The 22,433-nt window shown below is 43.5% G+C and overlaps 1 protein-coding gene across 1 annotated transcript in view; it reads right to left on the reverse strand.

Moving 5' to 3' along the window:
• Positions 1 to 2,201: 2,201 nt before the first annotated feature.
• The window catches only part of NR3C1 (nuclear receptor subfamily 3 group C member 1), a 66,804-nt gene continuing 46,572 nt past the window's right edge, over positions 2,202 to 22,433 (reverse strand). The window contains exons 5-9 of the mRNA XM_027902203.1: positions 18,721 to 18,999; positions 16,049 to 16,193; positions 10,335 to 10,465; positions 7,397 to 7,554; positions 2,202 to 6,574 (exon numbers count right to left, since the gene is read on the reverse strand). Of these exons, the coding sequence (XP_027758004.1) occupies positions 6,422 to 6,574; positions 7,397 to 7,554; positions 10,335 to 10,465; positions 16,049 to 16,193; positions 18,721 to 18,999 (866 nt within the window). The 3' untranslated portion in view covers positions 2,202 to 6,421. The remainder of the gene's footprint in view (positions 6,575 to 7,396; positions 7,555 to 10,334; positions 10,466 to 16,048; positions 16,194 to 18,720; positions 19,000 to 22,433) is intronic.

The raw sequence follows: 22,433 nt of genomic DNA on the forward strand, positions 1-22,433 counted from the left end.
CCAGTGCCCTTGTGCAGTTTAGCATCCAGTTGGTGCCAAGATGGGCACAGGTACCAGCAGAGACATCCCTGGAATGAGGACCAGCTGGATCTGAAGGCATGATTACATCTTGGATTTAGGGACTTGAAATGGTTTGGATCCCTACAGCAGCACTGCAGGACCTGAGCCTGCAGAGTCCTGGGTTCCCTCCCAGTCTAGTCCCTGATGGTATCATGATAAGAACACTGGGAACTTCTGGGAGGCCCTCTGGAATAACCAGTAATTTACAGCCAATGAGTCCTGTTCTGCAGAATCCCAGTATTTGTGCATTACATGGCACAGCTCTGCGAGCTCCCACTGCAGTGGGGAGACAGCCACGGACAAACTGGCCTGTTGGGGACCATCCCAGGGACAAACACGAACTCAAGAGCTCAAATCTTAAATGTCGAAATTGTAAAAATGGCATTTAATGGCGTCTTTTCCAAACCAGTCTGAAATGCCATCGTTTTATTGGGATAATGTGAACAAAACAGAAATCATGAGTTGCCATCTCATGCTGGGCTTCATCCGAATTTCTTGGAAGCTAAGGATAGAGCTCCAGAAAGCAACTATTTGCAAAGTAAGGCAGCAGGTGAGGAAGGGCTGCAGCTCCATGGCCCCCAACCCACCCTACCGGGGCAGGGCAGCACCACAGCCACGCTCCAGCCATGGCCAGCGTGGTGGGACAGAGCACAGGAGGGGCAGAAACCCTGCAAGGAATCAGAACCTGCTCCACAGATGTTTTTGATGTCAATGATTTCATAGATGGAATGGGGCAAGTGGGATTTCATGTGGAACGTGAACACATCGAGGACTTGATGCACTAGCCATGAAGCTGGAGCTCATGAGCCACAGAGCCGTTATTTTATCCTAATATCTGATGTCGCTCTTTAAAGAATCTTTCCACAATTGTTTCACGAATCAACGTCGTTATCATAAATCCCGTTCTTGTATTGCCTCTGACCCCCATCCACAGCCATCCAGCTTGGGAATTAATGAAGGGAAATTTATGTAAGCTTTGTTTTAATTGCAAACAATTCAGAGAAATCATTCCCTGCTGGGAACTCGGCCTTTTACGCTGCAGTTAAGTGAGATTTTATTACAGCATGATTCACTCTGCTGCTCAGGGGGTGAAGGCGTGAGCTGTGCTGAGGTTTGAGTTATTGACGGGTTGGAGAGACACTGACATTTGAAAACTCCAATGGCCACATGGCAGGGAAGGAACCTCATGGCAGCATTTTCTGTTCTGGGGCTGAGACTTTCTGGAACCAAGTGCAGTGTTGCCACAGCCAGACAGAGGCACCTTTCAGTGTTGCTGACACAGGAAGTCCTTTTTCACAATTTGAGTTAAATCCTGCCTTTGGGAAGGTATAATCCTGCTGCATAGGACCCCTTAGGCTGGATTCCCATAACCCATACCCTGCCCAGGATCCCTGCCCCAATCCACACCTTCTCCCCCAGGCAATCACCAAGACTTTGTAGCACATTTTGTTTCCCTCTATCACTAATTTTTGGCATTGAGTACCTGCCTTGGGAAGGAGCTTTCATCACACTCTGACAAATATCAGGTAGTTGAGAACCACTGCAGTGACAAAATTTATTTTAAATCATAGAATTACAGAGTGATTTGGGTTGGAAGAAACCTTAAACTCCTCTTGTCCCCCCCCCCCACCCCTGCCATGCACAGGGACACCTTCCACTATCCCAGGTTGCTCTAAGCCCCATCCAACCTGGCCTTGGACATTTCTGGGGATGGAGCAGCTGCAGCTGTTCTGGGAACCTAAATCAATTCTTTATTTAGTTATAAAACATTTTGTGCTGTTTTCCTCAGTTGAACTGTCCCGGCAGCTTCAGCCCTTCTCTGAGGTGGGCACAGGTCAGGCTGCTCCAAGGCACATTCCTGCTCTGGATTACATTAGAGAACCATGGTGCTGATTTTCCTCCAGAAAAACAGACATCAGAATGCAAAGGCAAAACATGTGATTTCCAATTAAATTGTTAATTTGAACTTCATGATCAGAAATTCTCCTGCTCCAGAACTTCTACAGCAGCAATTCACTCCAGTGCAAATGATTCCTGCATATGAGGAGAATAATGAGACCAACACAAATGAACCGACTCCCTTTCGGACCCAACCCTCTCCAGGACCACAGCAAAAACTCCACAAAAGCATTTTGGAGCCATTTAATGAAAAAAGCAGAATTTTATTATATGGTTTCTGTCCATTATTCGACATTGCTGTAAATGGCTCACATTTACTGCAACTTCTGTACAGATGTGTGGCTTTGTATTACCAGAACAGCAAATTTAAATGAAAAAATAAATGTTCAACAATTCCACACAAGCTTTTACAGTCCAACATTTCACTGAGTAGGTGAAAACTACAGACTTGTTACTACAGAATTATTCAGCATGAATAAAAAACTACAACTTTTATTTTTAAACAGGAGTCACTGGTTTAATTTTTTTCTTTTCTTTTATGCTGTTTAAAATTGCTGTGATAAAAATAATGATTTTTTTAATAATGCCATACACCGGTATGATATAGGATTCGTCCCCAGTATATATCTTTTTGTTTAATATACAAAATAGAGTAATGACCCATCGCTGGACTCTGCTGTTGTGCAAGTTGTTGGAGGTGGGCTGTTTACCACAAGCACACACACACAGCCTTTCCTTGGATACGAGGCCTCTGTCTGGAGAGGCTCTCGACCTTCCTGGAAAATTTGGTTCCTATGTGATGTTGATGGCTCAGCAACCCCTGGTTGCAGACTGGGCGAAGGATAGAGCGTGACTGGTATATAATCATGGAATCCCCGACTGGTTTGGGTTGGAAGGGACCTTAAAGACCATCTCGTTACAACCCATGGGCAGGGACACCTTCCACTAGACCAGGTTGCTCAGAGCTCCATCCAGCCTGGCCTTGAACACTTCCAGGGATATAATAATACAATCTTTATAAAATCTCACTCTAAGTCATGTCCCTGAAGTCCTCCCTCGCTAAAACTTGACTACGGGACGCTCCCGCAGCCAACGTCCATCCAGGCACTTCCTCCTCTTTCCTACCTCCCTCTGTGAAAATGGCGAGGTCATTTTTCGGCATCAATTGGCACCTATTCCCAGCCCCCCTCCCTCTGCCCTCCCTCATGGTGGGCCCCCCAGCGCCCCCCTGTCCCGGTGTCCCCCCGTAAGGCCATTGCGAGCGCCCGGCGCGTCCTGAGCTGCCCCCGCCGTCCCTGGGCGGATCCGTGCACTTTGTGATAAGGCACTGAAGAGCCAAAGTCAGAATTCTCCCTGCTTTATCCAGAGTGCAGGGACTACCCACTGCTACACGGACTACGGATAACAGGACATGGACTTCTCACTGCTGACTAAAGCACTACGTTTTCTCACTGGTGAAGTTTAAAACTGAACAGCACGTACAGGACGATTCTTTCTCTAACGTCACAGTTTCCTTTGTTTTTCCTTAAATCCACAGACTAAAAATGAATATACAGGCAAACAGACACAAGGGGCAGAGAGCCTCTCCTCCTACGTGACCAGTTCTCTCACGGGGGGATCACAGAATCCCAGAATTTGGGTTGGAAGGGACCTTAAAGCTCATCCAGTTCCAACCCCCAACTCCATCATCATCTGTTGGAGTTAACTGCAGTTGCTTTTGCTGGCAAAAATGCCAAGTCTGGGGTCCGTGCACCCCGACCCGCGCTGTGCCCCAGGCTCCGACCGAGGGCTCTGGGGATACAAGTTTATAAAACATTCTCAAAAGTAAGAACAAGTTTCCTTTGAACCAAAGAGCCCCCTCAAAACCCAACAGCACCAAACTCCTATCTGTATCTGTATTTGTATGGCAAGCGGGCGCGTGAGGATTCCCATGGAATTGGGCTGGATGTCATAATTAAAAAATCTGACCTTTAACGGTTAAAAAATGCACATATTTTGTACAGATCAAAGGAGAGAATGATTATTTTCTTTTATTAAAGGTGCTATTTTACTCCAAAGTACTGAATATAGGATCCTTTTTAATAGGTATAGCATTCAAAAAGAGATTTAAGAAAGGAGAATTGAGTTTCCTATTTCAGTTGGAAACCAATGTTTGCTGAAAAGTAGAAATGTGCTGTGGACACCCCATGCTCTCTATTTACATATTGCTGGCACCTGGATGTGGATTATTGCCCAATTTTGAAGCTGTTTTTGCTGTGGGAGTGAGGCTGTGTATGAAATTCCCCCGGGGGGAGTTCAGAGCTGGGTGTCCTGGCTGACGGTTTTTGCAGCGGGGCTCTGGTTCAGCCATGCCTCGGGAGCAGTTCCCGACCATACAGATAGGAGCATCCCACCCCAAAGCCAACAGGAATTTTTACACAGTGATTCAATAAACACAAACCCAACCCTACAAACACCCACGGAGCACAGGTTTTCCCCTCTGAACAAAGCACTTCTTTGGATACGAACACCGATGCCTCCGGTGCTGCCTCCAGCCAAACCACACAGAACGGGTTCCCACTCATCATATTTGTGACCCCTACAAAAAATATAATTACATGTATCATGATAAAGCAATCTGTCATCTAAAAATCATCCTTATTATACACTATACAAGCTATTTTACAATCATTTAATAAATTGCTTTTAAAGCTGCAGTAGCCCTTCCCTTCTTTTCTCGGATCAGCGAATATACCGATTATACATATTTGAAACTATAACTAAATATAAAAATATATTAGGTTTTGTATTTTCTCAGATGATCTTTCTCATTTCTATTACACAAATAATCTGGCCACTTTGAGTAAAAATCAAATTTTAGAGTGGCTTAGTAAATATTTCAATTTTGAGATACAGAAAATTGTTAAGGTGCACGTAGAAAAGGCTACTACAGCTTCTAAACGTCGGAAAATATCCTTATCAATGGCAACAAGGAGAAATCCACAAGGCCTATGGGAATTTATGGCACGCCAGGAATTCAGTGTGAAGGGCTGCAGCCTTACAAAGACAGAAAGTTTGACGGACAACTCTAAGACCACGAACTCAGTAGCGGAGCTTTCCTGTTCTCCAGGAAAGAGGATGGAGCAGTCAGTGACAGGTGGAGATGTGGAATTGGGTCTCTAACCAGGTGAGTCTGGAGCTGGGATATCCAGTCACAGCCGTGCGGCCGCTCGGACATCTCCCCGCAGAGGAGGACTCTGGAATCCGTCCAGGAGAACAAACCCAAACCACTGGGTGCAATCACATGTCCACCTCCTCTGTCCGTGGGGGTTTCCAGATATACTCGTGTGATGACAGGTTTAAGTGTATAGAAAATGTGAGTTTCTCCACACAGTAGTAAACTTTTCTGAAGCTATGCATATTTTCCTGAAAATTTCCTGATGGGCAGTCAGGACTGATCTTCTTGGCATCAATGCAGCCCATGACTCTTTGCGTTATGGCTGTTGCATCATATGCAAAAATCAGGCTTCTTTTTTTTTTTTTTTTTTTTTCAATATATAAAATAACCTGCTCGTTTACATCCAGTGAGGACTGGGTTAATTTTCTATGAATCTGCATATCCAACACTTCTGCAATATACCAAAAGGATTTGTTTCATTCGGATCTTCTGAAATGAGATTTGAGAGTGTTCTCCCACCCACCCTGGCCCTTAAAAAAAGCCAAATTTTTGTAGCCGCTTTGACAGTTGAAAGCGATTAGGTTAGAAAAGCCCAACCCTTTTTCACATGAATCTACTCGAGGATTTACTGTCTAGAGGTCATTTAGGAAAGCTACGAGCTGCCCCACCTTAAAAAACCAGCTGTACAATAGGCATCTTGAAGTATTACAAAAAAATTATGTAAGAAAAAATGAACAAGCCGAGTTCACGGTATATAAAGTTAAAGGAAATTGCTAAAACCAGACAGTAATAGCTATAAAAGGCACAACTTCCCTTTTCTGATATACACTTGTAAACTTTCTTCAGGTTACATGCATAAACCAAAATGCTACCTTAACTTTAAAAAAAAAAAAAAAATCCAAAACACTTTACTAAAATAAAAAAAAAACAAAAACAAAAAGCCTAAAAAATTGTCTCCAGCCAACTGCAGCAATTAATTAATTAGCAGAATGTTCGTAACAGCCTCAGAGCTTGTCACCGGTGGTTTGATGCATCCGGGGATGGTGCACGAGGGGAGAGAGAAAATTTCTTACAGATACGATTTATGATTTCTTTGCCTTTCCTTTCTCCCCAGTTCTTTCCCAAATGGGAGAAATCCACTGCTTCTCCAGCCTAACTCTTGGCCCTCTGTAAACCACATGTAGTGCATAATTACAAAAGAAACACCGCTGCGAGGACAAAAGGAACAAGTTCTGTAGGTTTTCTCTTTACAAAACAAAGCTATCGAGTGACGGTTTCTTAAGGCAACCCTTTGTGTTAAGGCAGTCACTTCTGATGAAACAAGAGCTTCTTGATATTTCCATTGGAATATTTTGGTATCTGATTGCTGATGATTTCTGCCAACATTTCTGGGAACTCAATACTCATGGATTTATCCAAAAATGTCTGGAAGCAAAAGCTCAGGAGATTTTCAACCACCTACAAGTGATAAGGCAAAGAATTACTCGCACACGAAGATGTACAGAGGAACCACTCACATCCATCCTCCTCCCACACAAACCCTACCCACCCAGCACCTCCTGCTCCAACAGGACAGGCACAGGTATCCTCATTTATTAATTAAATCTTGTCAGTGGCACTCCAATATAAACCAAACGAACAGATGCAAACACCGAAGAGATTTGGTATCAATTCCCATTCCAGCAGATAAGTGACATACACATGAATAAGCTTAATTAGGTCTTTTCAGGTGCCTGGTACAGCACGAAATAAAAAACAGTAGTTTTGAGGTCCCAAAGTTTCCCATTTTAAACACTGCTTGGATTGCTCTGTGTAATTTTGAATTAAATTGCCAAAGGAGAAAGACTGAATTCTGAAATTCCTAGCCAAATGAGTTCCTGCTCTGAGGAATTACTTCAGTGCTATTTCGAACTATTCCATGAATTCTTTACTAGTTGTCTCTGAGATAACGTAGGTTTTAAACTTCACATCTCTGCTACTACTGCAAATCACTTACAGTTTCTGAGTTCCTCCATTTTAAAGCAATATAATTTTTAAAAACGAAAGAGGCTGAAAATTAAATGAATTATAAAGTTAATTGCTGTGGATTCCACTGCAGAAGTAGCCTGAGAGCAGCAGGTTCACGGCTGTCAATTCACCTTTAGTTAGACAGTAGGGGGGCATGACCTCCTCCTCCCCCGCGATATTTATCCCTTTAAATAATAAAAGCCTAGAGGAGATCACTGTCACCGCCCCAACGTATTTATCTGGAATGCCTACAGCATTCCTTTCAGGACTTACATCATGCATAGAGTCCAGCAGTTTAGTCAGTTGATAAAATCGCTGCCAGTTCTGGCTGGAGTTCCCTTCCCTCTTCACGATGGCCTTGCCCAGCTCCTTGATGTACGTCATCCGGATTTCTTCAAACAGAGACTGACTCTTCAGGCCTTCCTTGGGAACTGTAACATTGATACGAACCTTTAAGACATTATAAAACTATGAACTGTGTCACTATTTAAGTTCTCTTACATCAGAAACTGTAGTGATAGGACGAGGAGTATGAGGGGAAATTTAGGTTAGAAATATGGAAGAAATTCTTCCCTGTGATGTGGTGGTGAGGTCCTGGCACAGGCAGCCCAGAGCAGCTGTGGCTGCCCCATCCCTGGAAGTGTTCAAGGCCAGGTTGGAATGATATGAGCTTTACGGTCCCTTCCAAACCAAACCAGTCTGTGACTCTATGAAAATGACCAGAAGAAAAAGGGCTTGAATTGACTGAAATGACAGCAGAGAGACAAGGAAAGAGCAGGAACTGGGACTGATGACTAGCTGAACAAAAAGCACAGGACTCCTGCAAAGTAAAACTAAAACCCCCAAAGGTATCCCTCCAAGAGGGAAGGGATCAGTCCATGGAGGCCTGGAAGTGCCTTGATGAAGAACCATCAGGACTGGAGCTCTCGTGTTCTCCATGCCTGAGGAAACGTGACATTAGAAAGACTCCATAAAAATTCTGCATGCCAGCAGAAGAGCAAGGGCAGAATCACAGGATGGCTTGGCTCAGAAAGGATATTGAAAGATCATCTAGTTCCAAGCCTCCTGACATGGATCAAGTAACGCGTCCAGGCAAGGACTGACAGACTGGACAACAACCTGACTGCCCAAGCCATGGAGGAACCGGGGCATGGACAGAGCTTTTTGGAATAGGGATGGGAAATGGAGGTAGTGCTGGGCAGATGAGGATCTGGGGGTCAGAAACCCAAGGTGTGGGGACTCAAATCCAGGTTAAGTCCCTGTGCCTACATCCTCCTATGAGGATGGTCCTCCTTAAAGGCCAAGGACTAACCCAGACAAAGGAGAACATGGACTCAGTGGCCCGTAACATCCTTCCTCTGAAGCTTTTGATTGCCTTGGTGAAATGAATGGAAAGAGCTGAAGACAGAGAAGAGAAAGAGCTGAGACAAAAGTGACTGAAAGCAAGAGAGGACAGAGGTCATACAGCACATTCCCCTTCTCAGAAAATTCAACCCTCGCTGCACTGTCAGCTTCTCAGAGATGCTGAAGTCTCTTGTCTGCCTTGCCTATGCAGGAGATGAAACAAGTCATCTGTTGTTTCAATAATTCACACGTAAAAGGTCTGTGAGCTATGTCTGTGTGTGAGCTACATGTCCAGACCCGTGTGGGATTCCTGTTTTACTCCTCCTCCTCCTCTTCTCTTGGAAAACTTAACACAGAAACACAATAAACCAATTAAAATTGCAAAGTCGTGGATTAAAGAGCTGTACAAATTTCAGTCATTCAATTTGCAGAAGTTCCACAATGTACCACTTACACAATGTATGTACTCAACAAAATATGAAGATATATTGTCTTTCACTGTAAATCGAATGGAGAGGCCTGCCTGGCCTTGCTCCTGAATGGGTCGAAATCTGCCAGTGCTGCCTTGTCACCACTTCTGCCATGGAAATTTCTCTAAGGAAATTTCCAATTCCTGTAAGGAAAGTTGGCCTACACCACACCAGAAACACTCAAGGAATTTTTGGGAGAGATTTCAGAATCAACCAGAAAATGTTCTAAATCTGCAGTTTTTGGGGAGGTTTTAAGTTCCTACAAAGCCCACGGCTGTGAGAGGCCGAAAGTTTCCTGTGAAAAGAGCCCTTGTTCCAGTTCCGGGCTTGGCAGTGAGGCCGTGCTGGGCCTTGCCAGGCTGATGGGGTGTTGGGCCTGGGGGGAATGGGCCATGGCAGCCCAGTGGTCCCCACACCACTCCTGAGGCACCGAACTGGGGGGAACTGGCCACGGCACCGCAGTGCCCCTGCCCACACCCATCACTCACTGCCCTGTACGTGGACAGCGCTGGGGTGCACATTCCTCCTGCTCCTATCAGGGAAAAGACCAAAGTGAACAAGTTCTCATTTCTCTGTAAGAATTAATGCTGTTATTCCCTGGAAATACTAGAGATAAGGAATGTTTACACCCTCTGTGTAATGAACTCTTTAAACTCAATAGTATTTACTTTTCATCCTGTTCAAGGCCCCTTCCAACCCAAACCATCCGATGAAGCTGATGCAGAAGTACTACGCTGAAAAATCCGCTGCTGCTCTTGCTACTTCCCAAGCCTGCTGGCACCTGTCACTGCACTGAACTGAAACCAATCTGACAAGCAGAAGCAGGAGCACGTCGGCAGCTCCCTCAGCCCCGTGGGACTGCAGGGATCGCCGCGACGGCCGTGGGATGGGATTTCCCAGGACACACAGGCACAGGCTTTCCTGGTGTGAGGCGAGGTGCCCGGCTCACACCCACTCCCGGCACACACACACACGTGCTCCTTGCTGGGTGAGTCCCTGGACTGCAGCCAAGCCAGGGCTGCAGCTGAGATCCTCAGGGAGCTACAGCCCCACAGAGCACAGGGAAAACGAAGTCACTGGGTAACAGTGATTTCAACAGAGGGGAAAAATAACACTGTAAAAGTTATTTACACACAGTAACCTGTACTAGTTATGTTGTCTCATATTAGTTTATTTCTGTATACTCTAAAAGGACTGTTGTAACACCACACTTGACCTTTCATGCAGTACAGCCAGAATTTTACTAAGCTGTGACTTTATTCCAGCATATCTTACTGAAAGATAAAAACCATCATGCAGCATATTAAATAAATCTATCTTACAGTATCTACTGCAAGTCCACCACATACTTTTGTAGATATAAATGCCAAGAGTTCAGAATTGAGCTGTTCACCTACTTGTAGAGAGGAGAAGCAATGTCTTCATGCAGAGATACTCCTCGTAGGAGACTTGAAGCCGTGAGAGCTCTCGGGCAACCATAAGCATGTGTTTGCATTGTTCATACATACATGGGAGATTCATCCTCTGCCTGAGGAGTAAAAGCACAGAAATTAGTGACATGTCCAGGTACCTGGAAGTTCTACATCTCTGGGCTTCCACGCTGTGCTCAGAGCAGCGGGGGGTGCAGAGGCAGACGATAAGCTGTACGTGAGGCATCGCACAGCGAAGTGACGCTCCCTCTGCTCGTGAGCCCACTGAGGTGATTGCCTTGGTTACACAGATAAACACCAGCCCAGCACTGCGGAACGAGGCAGCCTGACGTGCTGAATCCCAGCGCCACAAAGGGAGCCTGTCTCTACCAAGGACTGTCAGCAAAGCTCTGTTATCAACAGACGTCAGCACAAACTTGACACAAAAATCGAGTTCGCTCACGGTGTGACAGAGATTTCTCTAATTCTTTCAATACTTTTGCAAAGTGCACCCAATTTAATACATACTTCCTCACTACTGACAGCAGCAACTTTCTGTAACTTCTCAAATTTTTTACACTTGTATCCTTTCACATTCATGAAGTGATGACTAGCACTGCAATTAAATGTCATTACCTTTGTAGTGTAATAATCAAGTTTCTAACCATAAATAGAAAGCCATGTTGACAACCAAAGGAAAATCTTGGAATCAGAAAAATACATTATGTTTTCATATATTCTTTTCAGGTTTTTCCCCCCATTTCAATGAAACCTTGCATCAAGACGGGAACTCCTCCTTTTATTTAGTAATACCTCATTTGACACAACAATCCCCTTTTACAGATGGGTACCATGAATACTGCAGAATTAGTTTTGGGTGGGAAATGAAGGAGAACAGATTTGTTCTGAAGAGGGTAAGACAGATTTATGCTTTTCCATGTTTTTGTTTTGTAAAGACAGGCAAAATAATGTTTCCCATGCAGTGAGTCTCTCTGCAGTGATGTCAGCACTTTATTTCTCATTAGCGATGTGTCACCTTTCCTAAGTCATCACCTATTCAATATTAAAATCTACACAGAGACAAAAAGGGATCCCTGTGAAAGTTAAAAGTAAGATTTGGTTATGAAACTACAGTTCCTGCAAAGCTGATCAGTTTTCTGTTCTCCCTTCCCTAGCCCTGCAGGAGGAGTATGCAATGCACCCTCACAAGCATCTTAAAAAACCCTGACTGGAAAGAAGAACTACACCTTCCTGAAGGTGCATAAACCAGAGGGAACAGGAATTCCAAAGGGGTTTGAAAGATAGAAATACAAGCTACTGAAACAGTATTAAACTAGAACAAGCACAAATGTAAAACCCCACTGTTTCCAAACGGAGATGTTGAACAATTCCTTCCGAGTGGAACAGGACAGTGCCTTCCATCTACAGCTACAGTCTGTGGGCTTGCACACGAACCCAGAAACACTGGACTTACAGTAGATTCCATAATCAAGGAGTAGCAGAACAAATATAAAGTGCACACAAGGTAAAGCTGCTTGAAACAGGAGTAAGTGCAATGTTGGGCTCTGGGATGTTTCTCAGGGCACTTGACACAAAGCCACCATCTGGCTGCTTGGCAAATGCTGTCCTGACCCCTCCGGGCCGTATCAAAGGGCATCTCAGAGATTTGAAATTGAGTAATTTAAACACATTCTCTGACAGGGCTCAGCAGTTTTCCTCACGTAAAACTATGCCCATTTCTGGGCAGAAGGTTAAAATAAACATTATGAAATGGGTCAGCCTGTCGTTTGTTTCTGTCTGCTGTAAATGCAACCGTACCCACAAGGCTGAGAATCCATAGGAAGACATGCCAGCCCTGGGCAGTACCGGGGCTATGCAAACTGTAGCTCTCAAAAAATGAGAGCAGGCACAGCCCCCTCCCTTCAGCGAGGTCTGAGCACACAGATGAGCTCTGCCCTGTGCCCCGGAGGCTGCGGATCTGGCTGTGTCAGAGCACGAGGAGGCTGATTCACTGCCTCGTCCTTAATGCTGGCAGATGCTCTGGGAAGAGGTCCCAGCCATTCCCATCTCAGATCTCCTGGCCAGGGCACATCAGATGATCTCAGCTGCCACAGGGAGCCTGCCCAGGGACAGGGCTCAGGTCACGGACACAGACCCGGAGAAGGGCAGGGCTCGGGGCTCTCTCCCTGCCTGCCCAGGATCCTGGTTCCCCTCCCTGCACAGCCCATTTACCACCTCCATGGATTAATTTACCCACACACAGACCAGATGTAATGCTTCAACTCAGTGCTATACTTAATTAAAATAGGCATTGTACTACTCAGTGAGGGCACCACAAGTGCTTCCTTCTTAGCTAAAACTACCCACAGAACCATGCTGGCTCTCAAGCAGAGCTCTGGGATACCAAGGACCAGCAATCCCAGGGAAGCTGCACCCCATGGCAGTTCAGGAGCTGCTGAGCCCAGACGGAGCCTCAGGAGCTCCCCAGGGACACTGGCAGGGCCACAGCAGCTCAAGGCTTCTGCAATTGCTGCCAGACACATAAAAAGGCTCAAAGAGGTGACTGGCACAGCATTTGATCACTGTGAAGGCATCCTACTGTAGTGATGGCACATTTGAGTCCAACCTGAATCTCCTCCTTGCTCTGTAAGTATCCAATACCCCTCTGCTTTAGGGACTAGCTCCCCAAGGGGCACTGGTGGTGTTCCAGCTCAGCCCAGCCCATGGAACACATGGATATACGTGTGCTTGCTCTGGGGGACGTGTGTGGATGATAAAAGCACGTGATGGGTTTTCAACACTGCTGTGAGTCACTCAGTTCAGTCAAGTCTGTGAAAGACTAAAACCCAGTAAACAAGACACTGGTGTTCTGAACACCAGATGACACTGACTCCACAGAAGGAGTTATAGAAGAGCACTGGGGAAAAAATCTGGGGAATAAGAGAACTGGCAAAACACTGCTTATAAAAACTGTAATCACTGATTATTTTTCTAATCAAATACATCAATACAGATATTCTGTATGACAGATGAGATTCGAAGGACAAACAAGACCATGGAAGTGACCTCACACCTCAGAGCAAGGAGCTGTGATGGTGAACATGCAACTGGAGTCAAAATCCTGAGACCCAGGACTTCCAGGAACTTCTTTCTCAAGCTGGGCAGCACTTAAATGGAATTTGCTACTTGATGAACACGACTGTGCACTGTCACTGTGCTCACTGTAATTTTGGGCACACTGTGACATACCTAGAGGCCAAAAGCTGATACTGCACCAGTGCCAGTTCCAGCAGGGCATGTTTTGAATCACAGACTGGGGAAACAGTTATACAATACTGCAAAATCACAGGTTTAAACCATTTCCAAGTAGTAAATAATGGCCTAAAGCCTAAGATTTAGTCAGCTGCCATGTTTCAACAACTTAAACTGAGTTTTGTGTGTGAACACATTTATTATCAGCTAGTATAGACATATCTCCATTAAAAAAATAAATAAATTATAAGAGTACAGACATAAAAGTGGAATATTCAATAAATATTCAATTTTTAGGAGGAGACTGAGTAAATGGCTAAGCTGCCATCCTAAGATTTAAGAAGAACAGAATTTAATCCTCTTTCCCATCACAGACTGCACGAGCTACCTGATCTTGCTACTCCATGTAAGTAAACAGTAACTACACAGGATGATACTGGCCAGGGCTGGCACAAGGATAAATCCATGGAAGACTGATGTTGTTCAGATGCTTAAGCAGATATATGAAGCTAAAGGAAGTCTAATTAATCCCATAAATAAATCAATCTTAAAAAAGTATTTTGCAGTTAGGTCCAACTGAACCACCAAGGCCTGGAGTCCCTTCCAAGATGGGAGTTCCCTTCCTGAAGCTGAAAACACTGAATTGTACCTAATAGGATGACAAGGCTTTAAAGTTCAGAAACTGAAAGAATGATTTCTAGAAACCCAAAAATTAAACCAGAAGTAACTGCACTTCTCTGTAACCATGGAAGTAACTCTGCACGCTCTGGTCTGTGTTATTGTCCTGCCCCACTGTCAGATACCAACTATTACCTGATCTATCCTATGTGGACACATTTGATCATTCAAATCCAAGGGCATTTTTTTTCTTGCAGTAAAATCCAAGTCCATTTTTGCTTAAGTGCCCAGGATGCCTCTCCTGTCCAGCCCAATATCCCAGCCTCAGGTGCCCCTCCAGCTTTCCCTGCTCCGAAACCTTCTCACAACTCCTGCAGTGGTTTTATTTTTAGTCAGTGTTTGCCACGTTGAACTCCGAGGTGGCTCTGTTTTATACTGAGGGATGGGACATAAAAAGTTATGACCAGAGAGTTTTATGGAGAACCTGTAGCCCACTGGAAAAGAAATTGCAGTTCTCTCAGTCAATGTGTTTTATTGAAAACAAATGTCATTCTGATCTACAATTTATGTACCAAACTGTAACTGGAAGGAATCTGAGAATTACTGTTTGCTATAACAGGGTTAGCCTTGCAGTTCTGTGTTTTTTAAGAGTATCAACACCTGGCTGTGAAGATCTGTGGTTTTGATTCACTGATAAAACAGCAGGAGACCTCTGACGTAAGGCAAAGTAGATGCTGTTACACTTAGTGACAACATCAATTATTTCAGTTTCACCACATAGACACTATTCTGCTCCAGAGATACATTCTAAGCACTTTAATAAACAACAAGTACACACATGGGCCTTCACCTGCCATCTCCTCCACACCTTTTTCCTAAAGTTAATATTATAAGGTAATGATTATAGTTCATAGAAGTCTGAATAAATATTTACACTGAGTAAAAAATAGAGGAAGGGAATAAATAAACATGACAAAGGAATCGTGTGAAATGTAAATGGCTGATCCCACAGAAAACGCAACAATTATGTTTTTTTTTTTTTTAAACGTGGAAAATATCTGGGAGATCTGATTCTGAAGTGCAACAGAACCAAAAATATTTTGACTGTGTCAAAGCATGCCAACTGTATTGCCTCCACTGTAAGGCCAGGGAACAGAGACATCAATTAGATGCAATCACTTCAACAATCCCAAATTCCCTCTTTCCCTCCTCTACAGCAGTTACTTCACAACACAAATATGGAAAAATACAAGGATAATGATGTGTGGTGCAAGAAAAATACAAGTCCAAATATTCCACAAAATTCAACTCTGCTTGAAAATTGATAACAAAGTTCAACAAGAAAATACAAATCAGGCAGGTTGTTCCACTTATAACTTGTCTTCTCAGCCCTACTTTAATCAGGATCAGATAGAAATGTTTAAGGAATCAGGAACTCTGGGAAACTGGTAGGACCATACTGCCACTTTTATACACTGAACAGACAGAACATTATGCAATTTGCCAAAATTTTCTCTCCATCCCAAACATATTTTTAGCTCTGACTGTGTCGGTTCTGATAACATGAATGATTCTAGTGAATGGTGCTGGAACAGTCACAATATGGAACATTTAAGCCCAAACACCTCCCACAAAAACTCCTGGATATAAATACACTTAATATCTCAATTACCTTTCTTTCATTTGACTTAAGTTAAAAACGCTAAGCAAGCTGCTGAAAGAAAAACAAGTTGCAAATGACAGGCAGATCTGGGATCTCAGCAAGGATTTGTTACCCAGTGATTCACCCCTTGAGTGCAAACCCCAGAAACGCTGTGGCAGGTCTTACTCACTCGTTAATGATGAGATCTGGTGCGAAGCACAGGAGATTGCCATTGGATTGCTTGTAGGATCTCCAGCCTAAAGCAAAAGCCATTAGGAACATCCAAGAGTACTGCAGAAGGGTCATTTGGTCATCCAGGTGCAAATTTCGGAAACCTAGAAAAATAAAAATTGGGGGGTGGTGGTGTCAGTTGAAACTTGACTTGGAAAAGGACCAGGGTTATGAGCAGCACAACTGCTGTGTTATCAGTGCATAGGCACTACAGGGAGTAAAAGGGGATGTAATATTTAAAAATCATAATATATGTGTATGTGGTTATCTGGAACTGATGGTCAGTCAGATAGAGGCAACTATTGTATTTCATATACACTATAATTCACTGGGCAGCCTTCCAAAAATAACAGGGCTTGCTACTTTTCCCGAGAGCAGTCCACCAGACAATAAATGGCGTAATGTAAAATTTTGTTCTTATTCAACAACTGTACACAGAACTTACAAAATAAGTACTGCATTAGTTACCAGCATTAACTGCTTCTGATCTCATATGCAGCATGAACAGAGCCAAGCCAGCAAGGAGGAAATGGGTAAAATCTGACAACTGGTCCCTCAAACTCTGAAAATGCTGGCAGCTTTGGATTTACAACAAGTTCCTATCAGATCCTGCCTTCATTTAACAGGAATCTATCGTGCCACACTGAATCATTATTAGAGCCTGAATTCAAGTTGATTTTATCTAATTTTATTAAGCATCTGACATCTAAAGAGCTCAGAACATCTAAAAAGCTGCTTCCTGAAGATGTGCCAACAGACAGCAGCCAGCAGATGAATACAGAACAAACTTGGTTCGTCTGACAGCTTCAAACACAGCTCCTGGCTTTGGAGACAGCAGGAACAACCAGGTACTGCTTCAAAAATACAAAGGGTTTCGAAGTGATTCCAATCTTACAGGGTCAAACCTTGAATCTGTGCTCAAACCCTCCTCAGGAAAAGATTATTCTGAAATCCCAGAGAAAGGATTTGGCAAGGAATGCTGGCGTGCTATCAGCATGGCTGATGGGCTACAACCAGGAGCAGGATATACAATTAAATACTCATGAGGAACCACCTCAGCCAACAAAAGAAAGGAGATAAAAATGATAAGAATAGTTGCTATTAATGTAGTTATTAAAGAGAAGATTGGCATTTCCATTGAGAGCATATGCTCTAACCTGAAGGGTTTGACTAATTAGGAAAACCATTCAGCGGAGATGATGAACACAGAAGTGTTTTATAAAATGGAATCTAAATTTGGATTTGGGAATACCAGATGGTCTCTCAAAGACCTGTCCCAGAAGGAAGTGTGTGCATGTGAATCTCTCCTAGAGCAGACTGAGCTAATCCCATGTAACTGCTCAGTGTGAACAGCCTTGACACAGAATCACCGAGGCTGGAAAAGAATTCCAAGGGTATCGAGTCCAACTTGTGACCAATCACCACCTTGTCAACTGGAACACACACAAATCTCTCCAGTCACATATCTGCTGGTTACAGATATATTTGAGTTTTCCAGACTTTCTTTCTCACTGTTAATTTATTTCCTCTGCTCAAAGAGGCACTATTATGATNTTTTTATTTTTTTTTTTTTTTTTTATTTTTTTTTTTTTTTTTTTTTTTTTTTTTTTTTTTTTTTTTTTTTTTTTTTTTTTTTTTTGGCAGACCTGTTCTGTGATGTTATTTTTGGGCAACACATGCGTCATGGAGGTGTTTTTGCCAGGGTTTCTGAGAACAGGTAGGTAACAGTAGGTAACAGGTAGGTAACAGGACTGACAGGAGCGAGAGGGACATAAAACACTGGCCTTTGTTCTGTAGGAATAAACAGATCTTCAGCTATCCTTGGCGCTGGCCTCTCCCAAGACAGATGCCATGTGTTATGTTCTAGGCTGAGATCTGACATCACTCCTTCCGTGTCTAACTGTGTCTTCAGGTGGGAGCCAAAATAGCAACAAACCTCCCCCCTTCCCCAGGTAAGAGTCAGTTTAACTGTTGCTGCTACAGAGCTGGGGAGAAAATGAACATCTTGACTTCCACCCTGGAATTCGACACTCAAACACCTGTTCCCAGTCAAGAAAAAACTGCAGATACGGTGAAGGGGAGTGAAAAATAACCATCCATGAACGCAGACCCAGAGAAGCAGCACAGCAGTGCTGGTCTGTAAAGTCTAAAAATTACTAAAAATATTCAAGAAATAATTATTTATTGCCCAGAGAAGCTGTGGCTGCCCCATCCCTGGAAGTGTTCAAGGCCAGGTTGGATGGGGCTTGGAGCAACCTGGTCTAGTGAAAGCTGTCCCTGCCCGTGGCTGGGCGTTGAGCTTTAAGGTCCCTCCCAAACCATTCTGTGATCTAAAAGGTGGACACAGAGCTAATAAAAATAGTTCTCTATATTACTTTTAAAACAAATCTCCATTTAAATACGAACTTTAGGATCCAAAAGTCAAAGTGTTCAAGTAAAATGACCTAATTTGCAGCAAACACATTTCTGCATCTGCATTTTTTTCTACTTTTCTACTCCAGGAGCATTTGAGACACGAACAAGCCCAGATATTACTAAAACTTCACCTGTACAGCTTTGAAGGAAAACAAACACAGATTTTTAAGTGCCATAAGAAGACAGCACTCAGCAATTAACATATTTGTGCATTACCTGGGATTGCCTTTGCCCACTTGACTGCAGCCACCACCTGCCGCCCTCCCAGCATGTTGAGGGTGGAGAGGATCCTCCAGCTGGAGTCGGGCAGGGTGCTGTCGTAGCCCGAGTACAGCACCTCGGGCTCGATCACCTCCAGCAGCGACACCAGTGTCGGCGTCAGCTGCGGCAGCGACGCGGGGACGATGCTCTTGTTCCCGGATGCCTCGGGAGCATCCCGTGTTCCCGTGGCACTTCCCTGCTGCAGTCCTTTGATCTTCTTCTTTGTTTTGCGAGCTAGGAAAGTTTGGGTAAGCCACAGGTGAGATGATGGAAAGTGACCACACAGCAGTAAAAGTGCAGCAGAGGAAACGCTGCTTTCCCTCCTCTTCCCCCCTCTCCCCTCCTTTCCCCTGCAGCTGGGACCAGGCCACTGAAACCTGCACAGCATTTGTGCATAAAGTAAATAATTTCACATGAGTTCTAACTGAGACTCCATTGAAAGTAAGTTTGCTTTCTGTTTTAATGAAAGTCACATTTATGTTACTGTTTCCAAATGTTCAGTAATGTCTGCAGGTACCTTACAAGGCTGATCCTAAAATACAAGGCCAAATCCTACCACTGGAAATATTTGCATTTCCTTAAGATATTAAGTATAGGAACCAGGCAAAAGAAAGGAAAAAAAATAAATTTAATGGGTAAGAAATTACTGGATCTGGTGAGCCAGGGAAAACAGGGTGGTTTTTTTTTGAAAATGCTGGGCAGGAGGAACTTTTTCTCTTGCCAGTTTCTCCTGCATATAAATCACTGCTGCGTAATTAAACCATAAAACTCATTCGCCAAATAAATAAAACATCACACAGAGATGTTAACTGTAAACTACTAAAACTTGGAGCAACAATTTTATTAGCATCTTGTCCATAATGGAGTCTCCTGCTTGGCTCTGGCTCTCCTGGATGGAGGCGGCCACACAGAACATGCTATTTAACAGAGACCAAATGAAACCAGTTCTTTCCCTGTGTGCCTCAGTTAATTAATTGATTTCTGCTCTGGAACTTCTGAGATAAATCAGTAGCCCATAAAAGCATCACGTGATGTGGTTTCACATTCAAAGTTCCTCCGGACCCGTTCAGAATCTCTCAGCATCCAAAATGCACCAACCCTGCAGTGTAACAACACGTGAAAATCCCTCCTGGACTCACTGGATACAACACGGCCCTCAGAAACCAAATGCTAAACACAAGGAATTCTCTACAGACCTTGCATAAATTGCATTTTCCCAAATATTTGCAGACTGGCCACATATGCCAAACTTGCCGTAGGGGAACAGCAACAGTTATTTCCTTGGAGCAAAGAGCTTCTTGTTATTGTCTTAATTTTGAAACGGCTGCTCCAAAATCCTTTCCACATTCTGCTGTTTTTTGCCCCATTATCCATGTTCTGAGGAGCAAATGAACTACTCTGATTTAAATTTAGAAGCACATGCCTTCAGCTTCCTGCAGACACCTGGATGGAGTATTTCCAGCCCAGAAAGCCTAATAAAATTATAATCAAAATAAATATATCTGATAAGGCGAATTATTATGCAGGAATTTTTATTAGGCTGCTTTACTAGTCTTGACTTAGATATATAGCTGTAACACACACAAAAAAAAAGAAGGTTGAGATAATGTATTGCTTTATAATTTATTTTCAAATGTAAAAAGACCACTAATTTAACCCCAGCTCCTTAGGGCACATTACAGGAGATAACCCCCACAGATAAACTCAGCACAGAGAGAAAAGCATCCAAAATTTTCTGTTAAAAACAAACAAACCACCCCCAACCTCCTACAGTCTGGCATCCACCCAGGCTGCACAGGCTTCCTATTCCCTGCCCCGTGGGCAGATGGTCCTGCACCTGAGCCAGGTGGGCAACGGACCTGCCACCACCACCCCAGACAGTCAGGCACTTTCCTGCTGAACTGCGATTTATAACAAGCCCACTGCGGTTACAGCAGGGCAAGGAATGGGATTAGAAAGAAGAAACGATCCTTCAAAAATCTGAAATAAATTCCAAGTGAAGACTGCAGAAAAAACTCATAAATTGCCAAGTTTAGCTGTAAAAAGCAGCATGAAAAGCCAAAAAAATTATGAGACAACTTTTTACAGGCATAAAACCTAACAATAAATCTTTTCTTCCAACACATCGCAAAGAGAAAGGGTGCCAAGGAACACCAATTAACGGTGGGAGCGGAAATGAGAACTCAAGGAAATAAAGGCTGGAGTACAAAATATCATTATTCTGCTGTGTAACTCTCTGGTACCTGCAGCTTGATAGTTTGATTTTTTTTTTTCCAGTCCCCTATGCCCAAAAAAACATGCAATAGAATAAAGAAAATTCTAGAAAAGGGTGATAAGCAGGGCCAAAGGGATGACTTGACTTGATGATCTTGGAGGTCTTTTTCAACCTTACTGTGATAAAAAAAAGCCAATAGAAAATCAGCAAGTAATATTTTTCTAAAAGGTAGAAGGAGCCACTTTTATCTCAGGACAGTAACAGGTCAGGATTTTTAAAATTTATTTTAAAATAAATTAGTGCAGTCCACTGTGCGTATTAGAAACTGAGAAACCCTCAGTATGTGCTGGGGCAGGTTCACAGAAGTCCAGCAGCACTTCAGGTGAGTGAAAGGGGCTGAAGAACCGACAGGTTGGATATTGGGATCTCTTTTGGTCACTCACTGGTTTGCTATAACCATTATTTATGCACTGAGGGTGCAGCAAGGGATTTGTCAAAAAGAAATTACTGTCTAAAAAGTATGCAAATTCAATTCTCTTTTAAACAACAGTAATTTCTGAACTGTGACCCTAAAATAGACAAGATAAAAGAAAGTGCTTTTTAGTCTCTGCTGCACTTTATGCTGCCTCCCAGTTTGCTTTTCTGCACGACCTATTCCCCATCTGTTCAGATCTGTCCCAAAAATCCTTGTTTTCAGGGTGTTTTTCACCCTTTCACACTGCTCCAAGTTCTTCCATTTTTGTGTTGCTGAGTTTCAAGACTCTTTTTCCCTCTCAGATATAAAAACTTCCCCCCCAACCCACCCTTCTCCAGCAACTTATATAACAATCTCCATCCTCCAAAACCTCACTATTCTCTAGGATTCTCTGTGCCAGAATTCAGACAAACTACACTGGAAGGGCTCCAACCTACAAGCAGAGAAGTGGCAAACATCTGATGTCATTCCATTTCATTTTCTTTGTTGCAGAGGGGCCACTCAACATGTCAAGGCCAGGCTGGACAGGGCTTGGAGAAACCTTCGTCTACTGGAAGTGTCCCTGCCCATGGCAGAGAGTGGAACTGAATGAGTTTGAAGTCTCTCCCAACCCAAACCATTCCATGATTCTCTGATTCCGTGTCTACTCAAACTGATGCAGGAAGGAAAAGGCTTACTATGAGAGCACTAGATCTTGCTACCAGAATACTATACCTAGTGAAGTGCTTTATTCTTATAAATAAATATATGAATATCACAGATGTATTTTGAAAACAACTGTGAAGAATAAAAACAGAAACAAGCCTTAAACCAAAACTCATTCTTTTCCAACTCAAAGCAAAAACTCTGGGGTTTTGCATCATTTAAACTGTCTTTAGTCTTTGCTGTTCCCTGTTTTTCCTCCCAGCCACACCAGCCCCAGCAGGGCAGTGACCTGTCCCCCGTGGGTATCCAGAGTAGGCAAGAGACCTGTCCTGC

The sequence above is a fragment of the Empidonax traillii genome, unplaced genomic scaffold (genome assembly GCF_003031625.1).
Source record: "Empidonax traillii isolate 1590-97213 ecotype Southwest subspecies unplaced genomic scaffold, ASM303162v1 scaffold22:size5013007, whole genome shotgun sequence".
In the NCBI taxonomy this organism is placed as follows: Eukaryota; Metazoa; Chordata; class Aves; order Passeriformes; family Tyrannidae; genus Empidonax; species Empidonax traillii.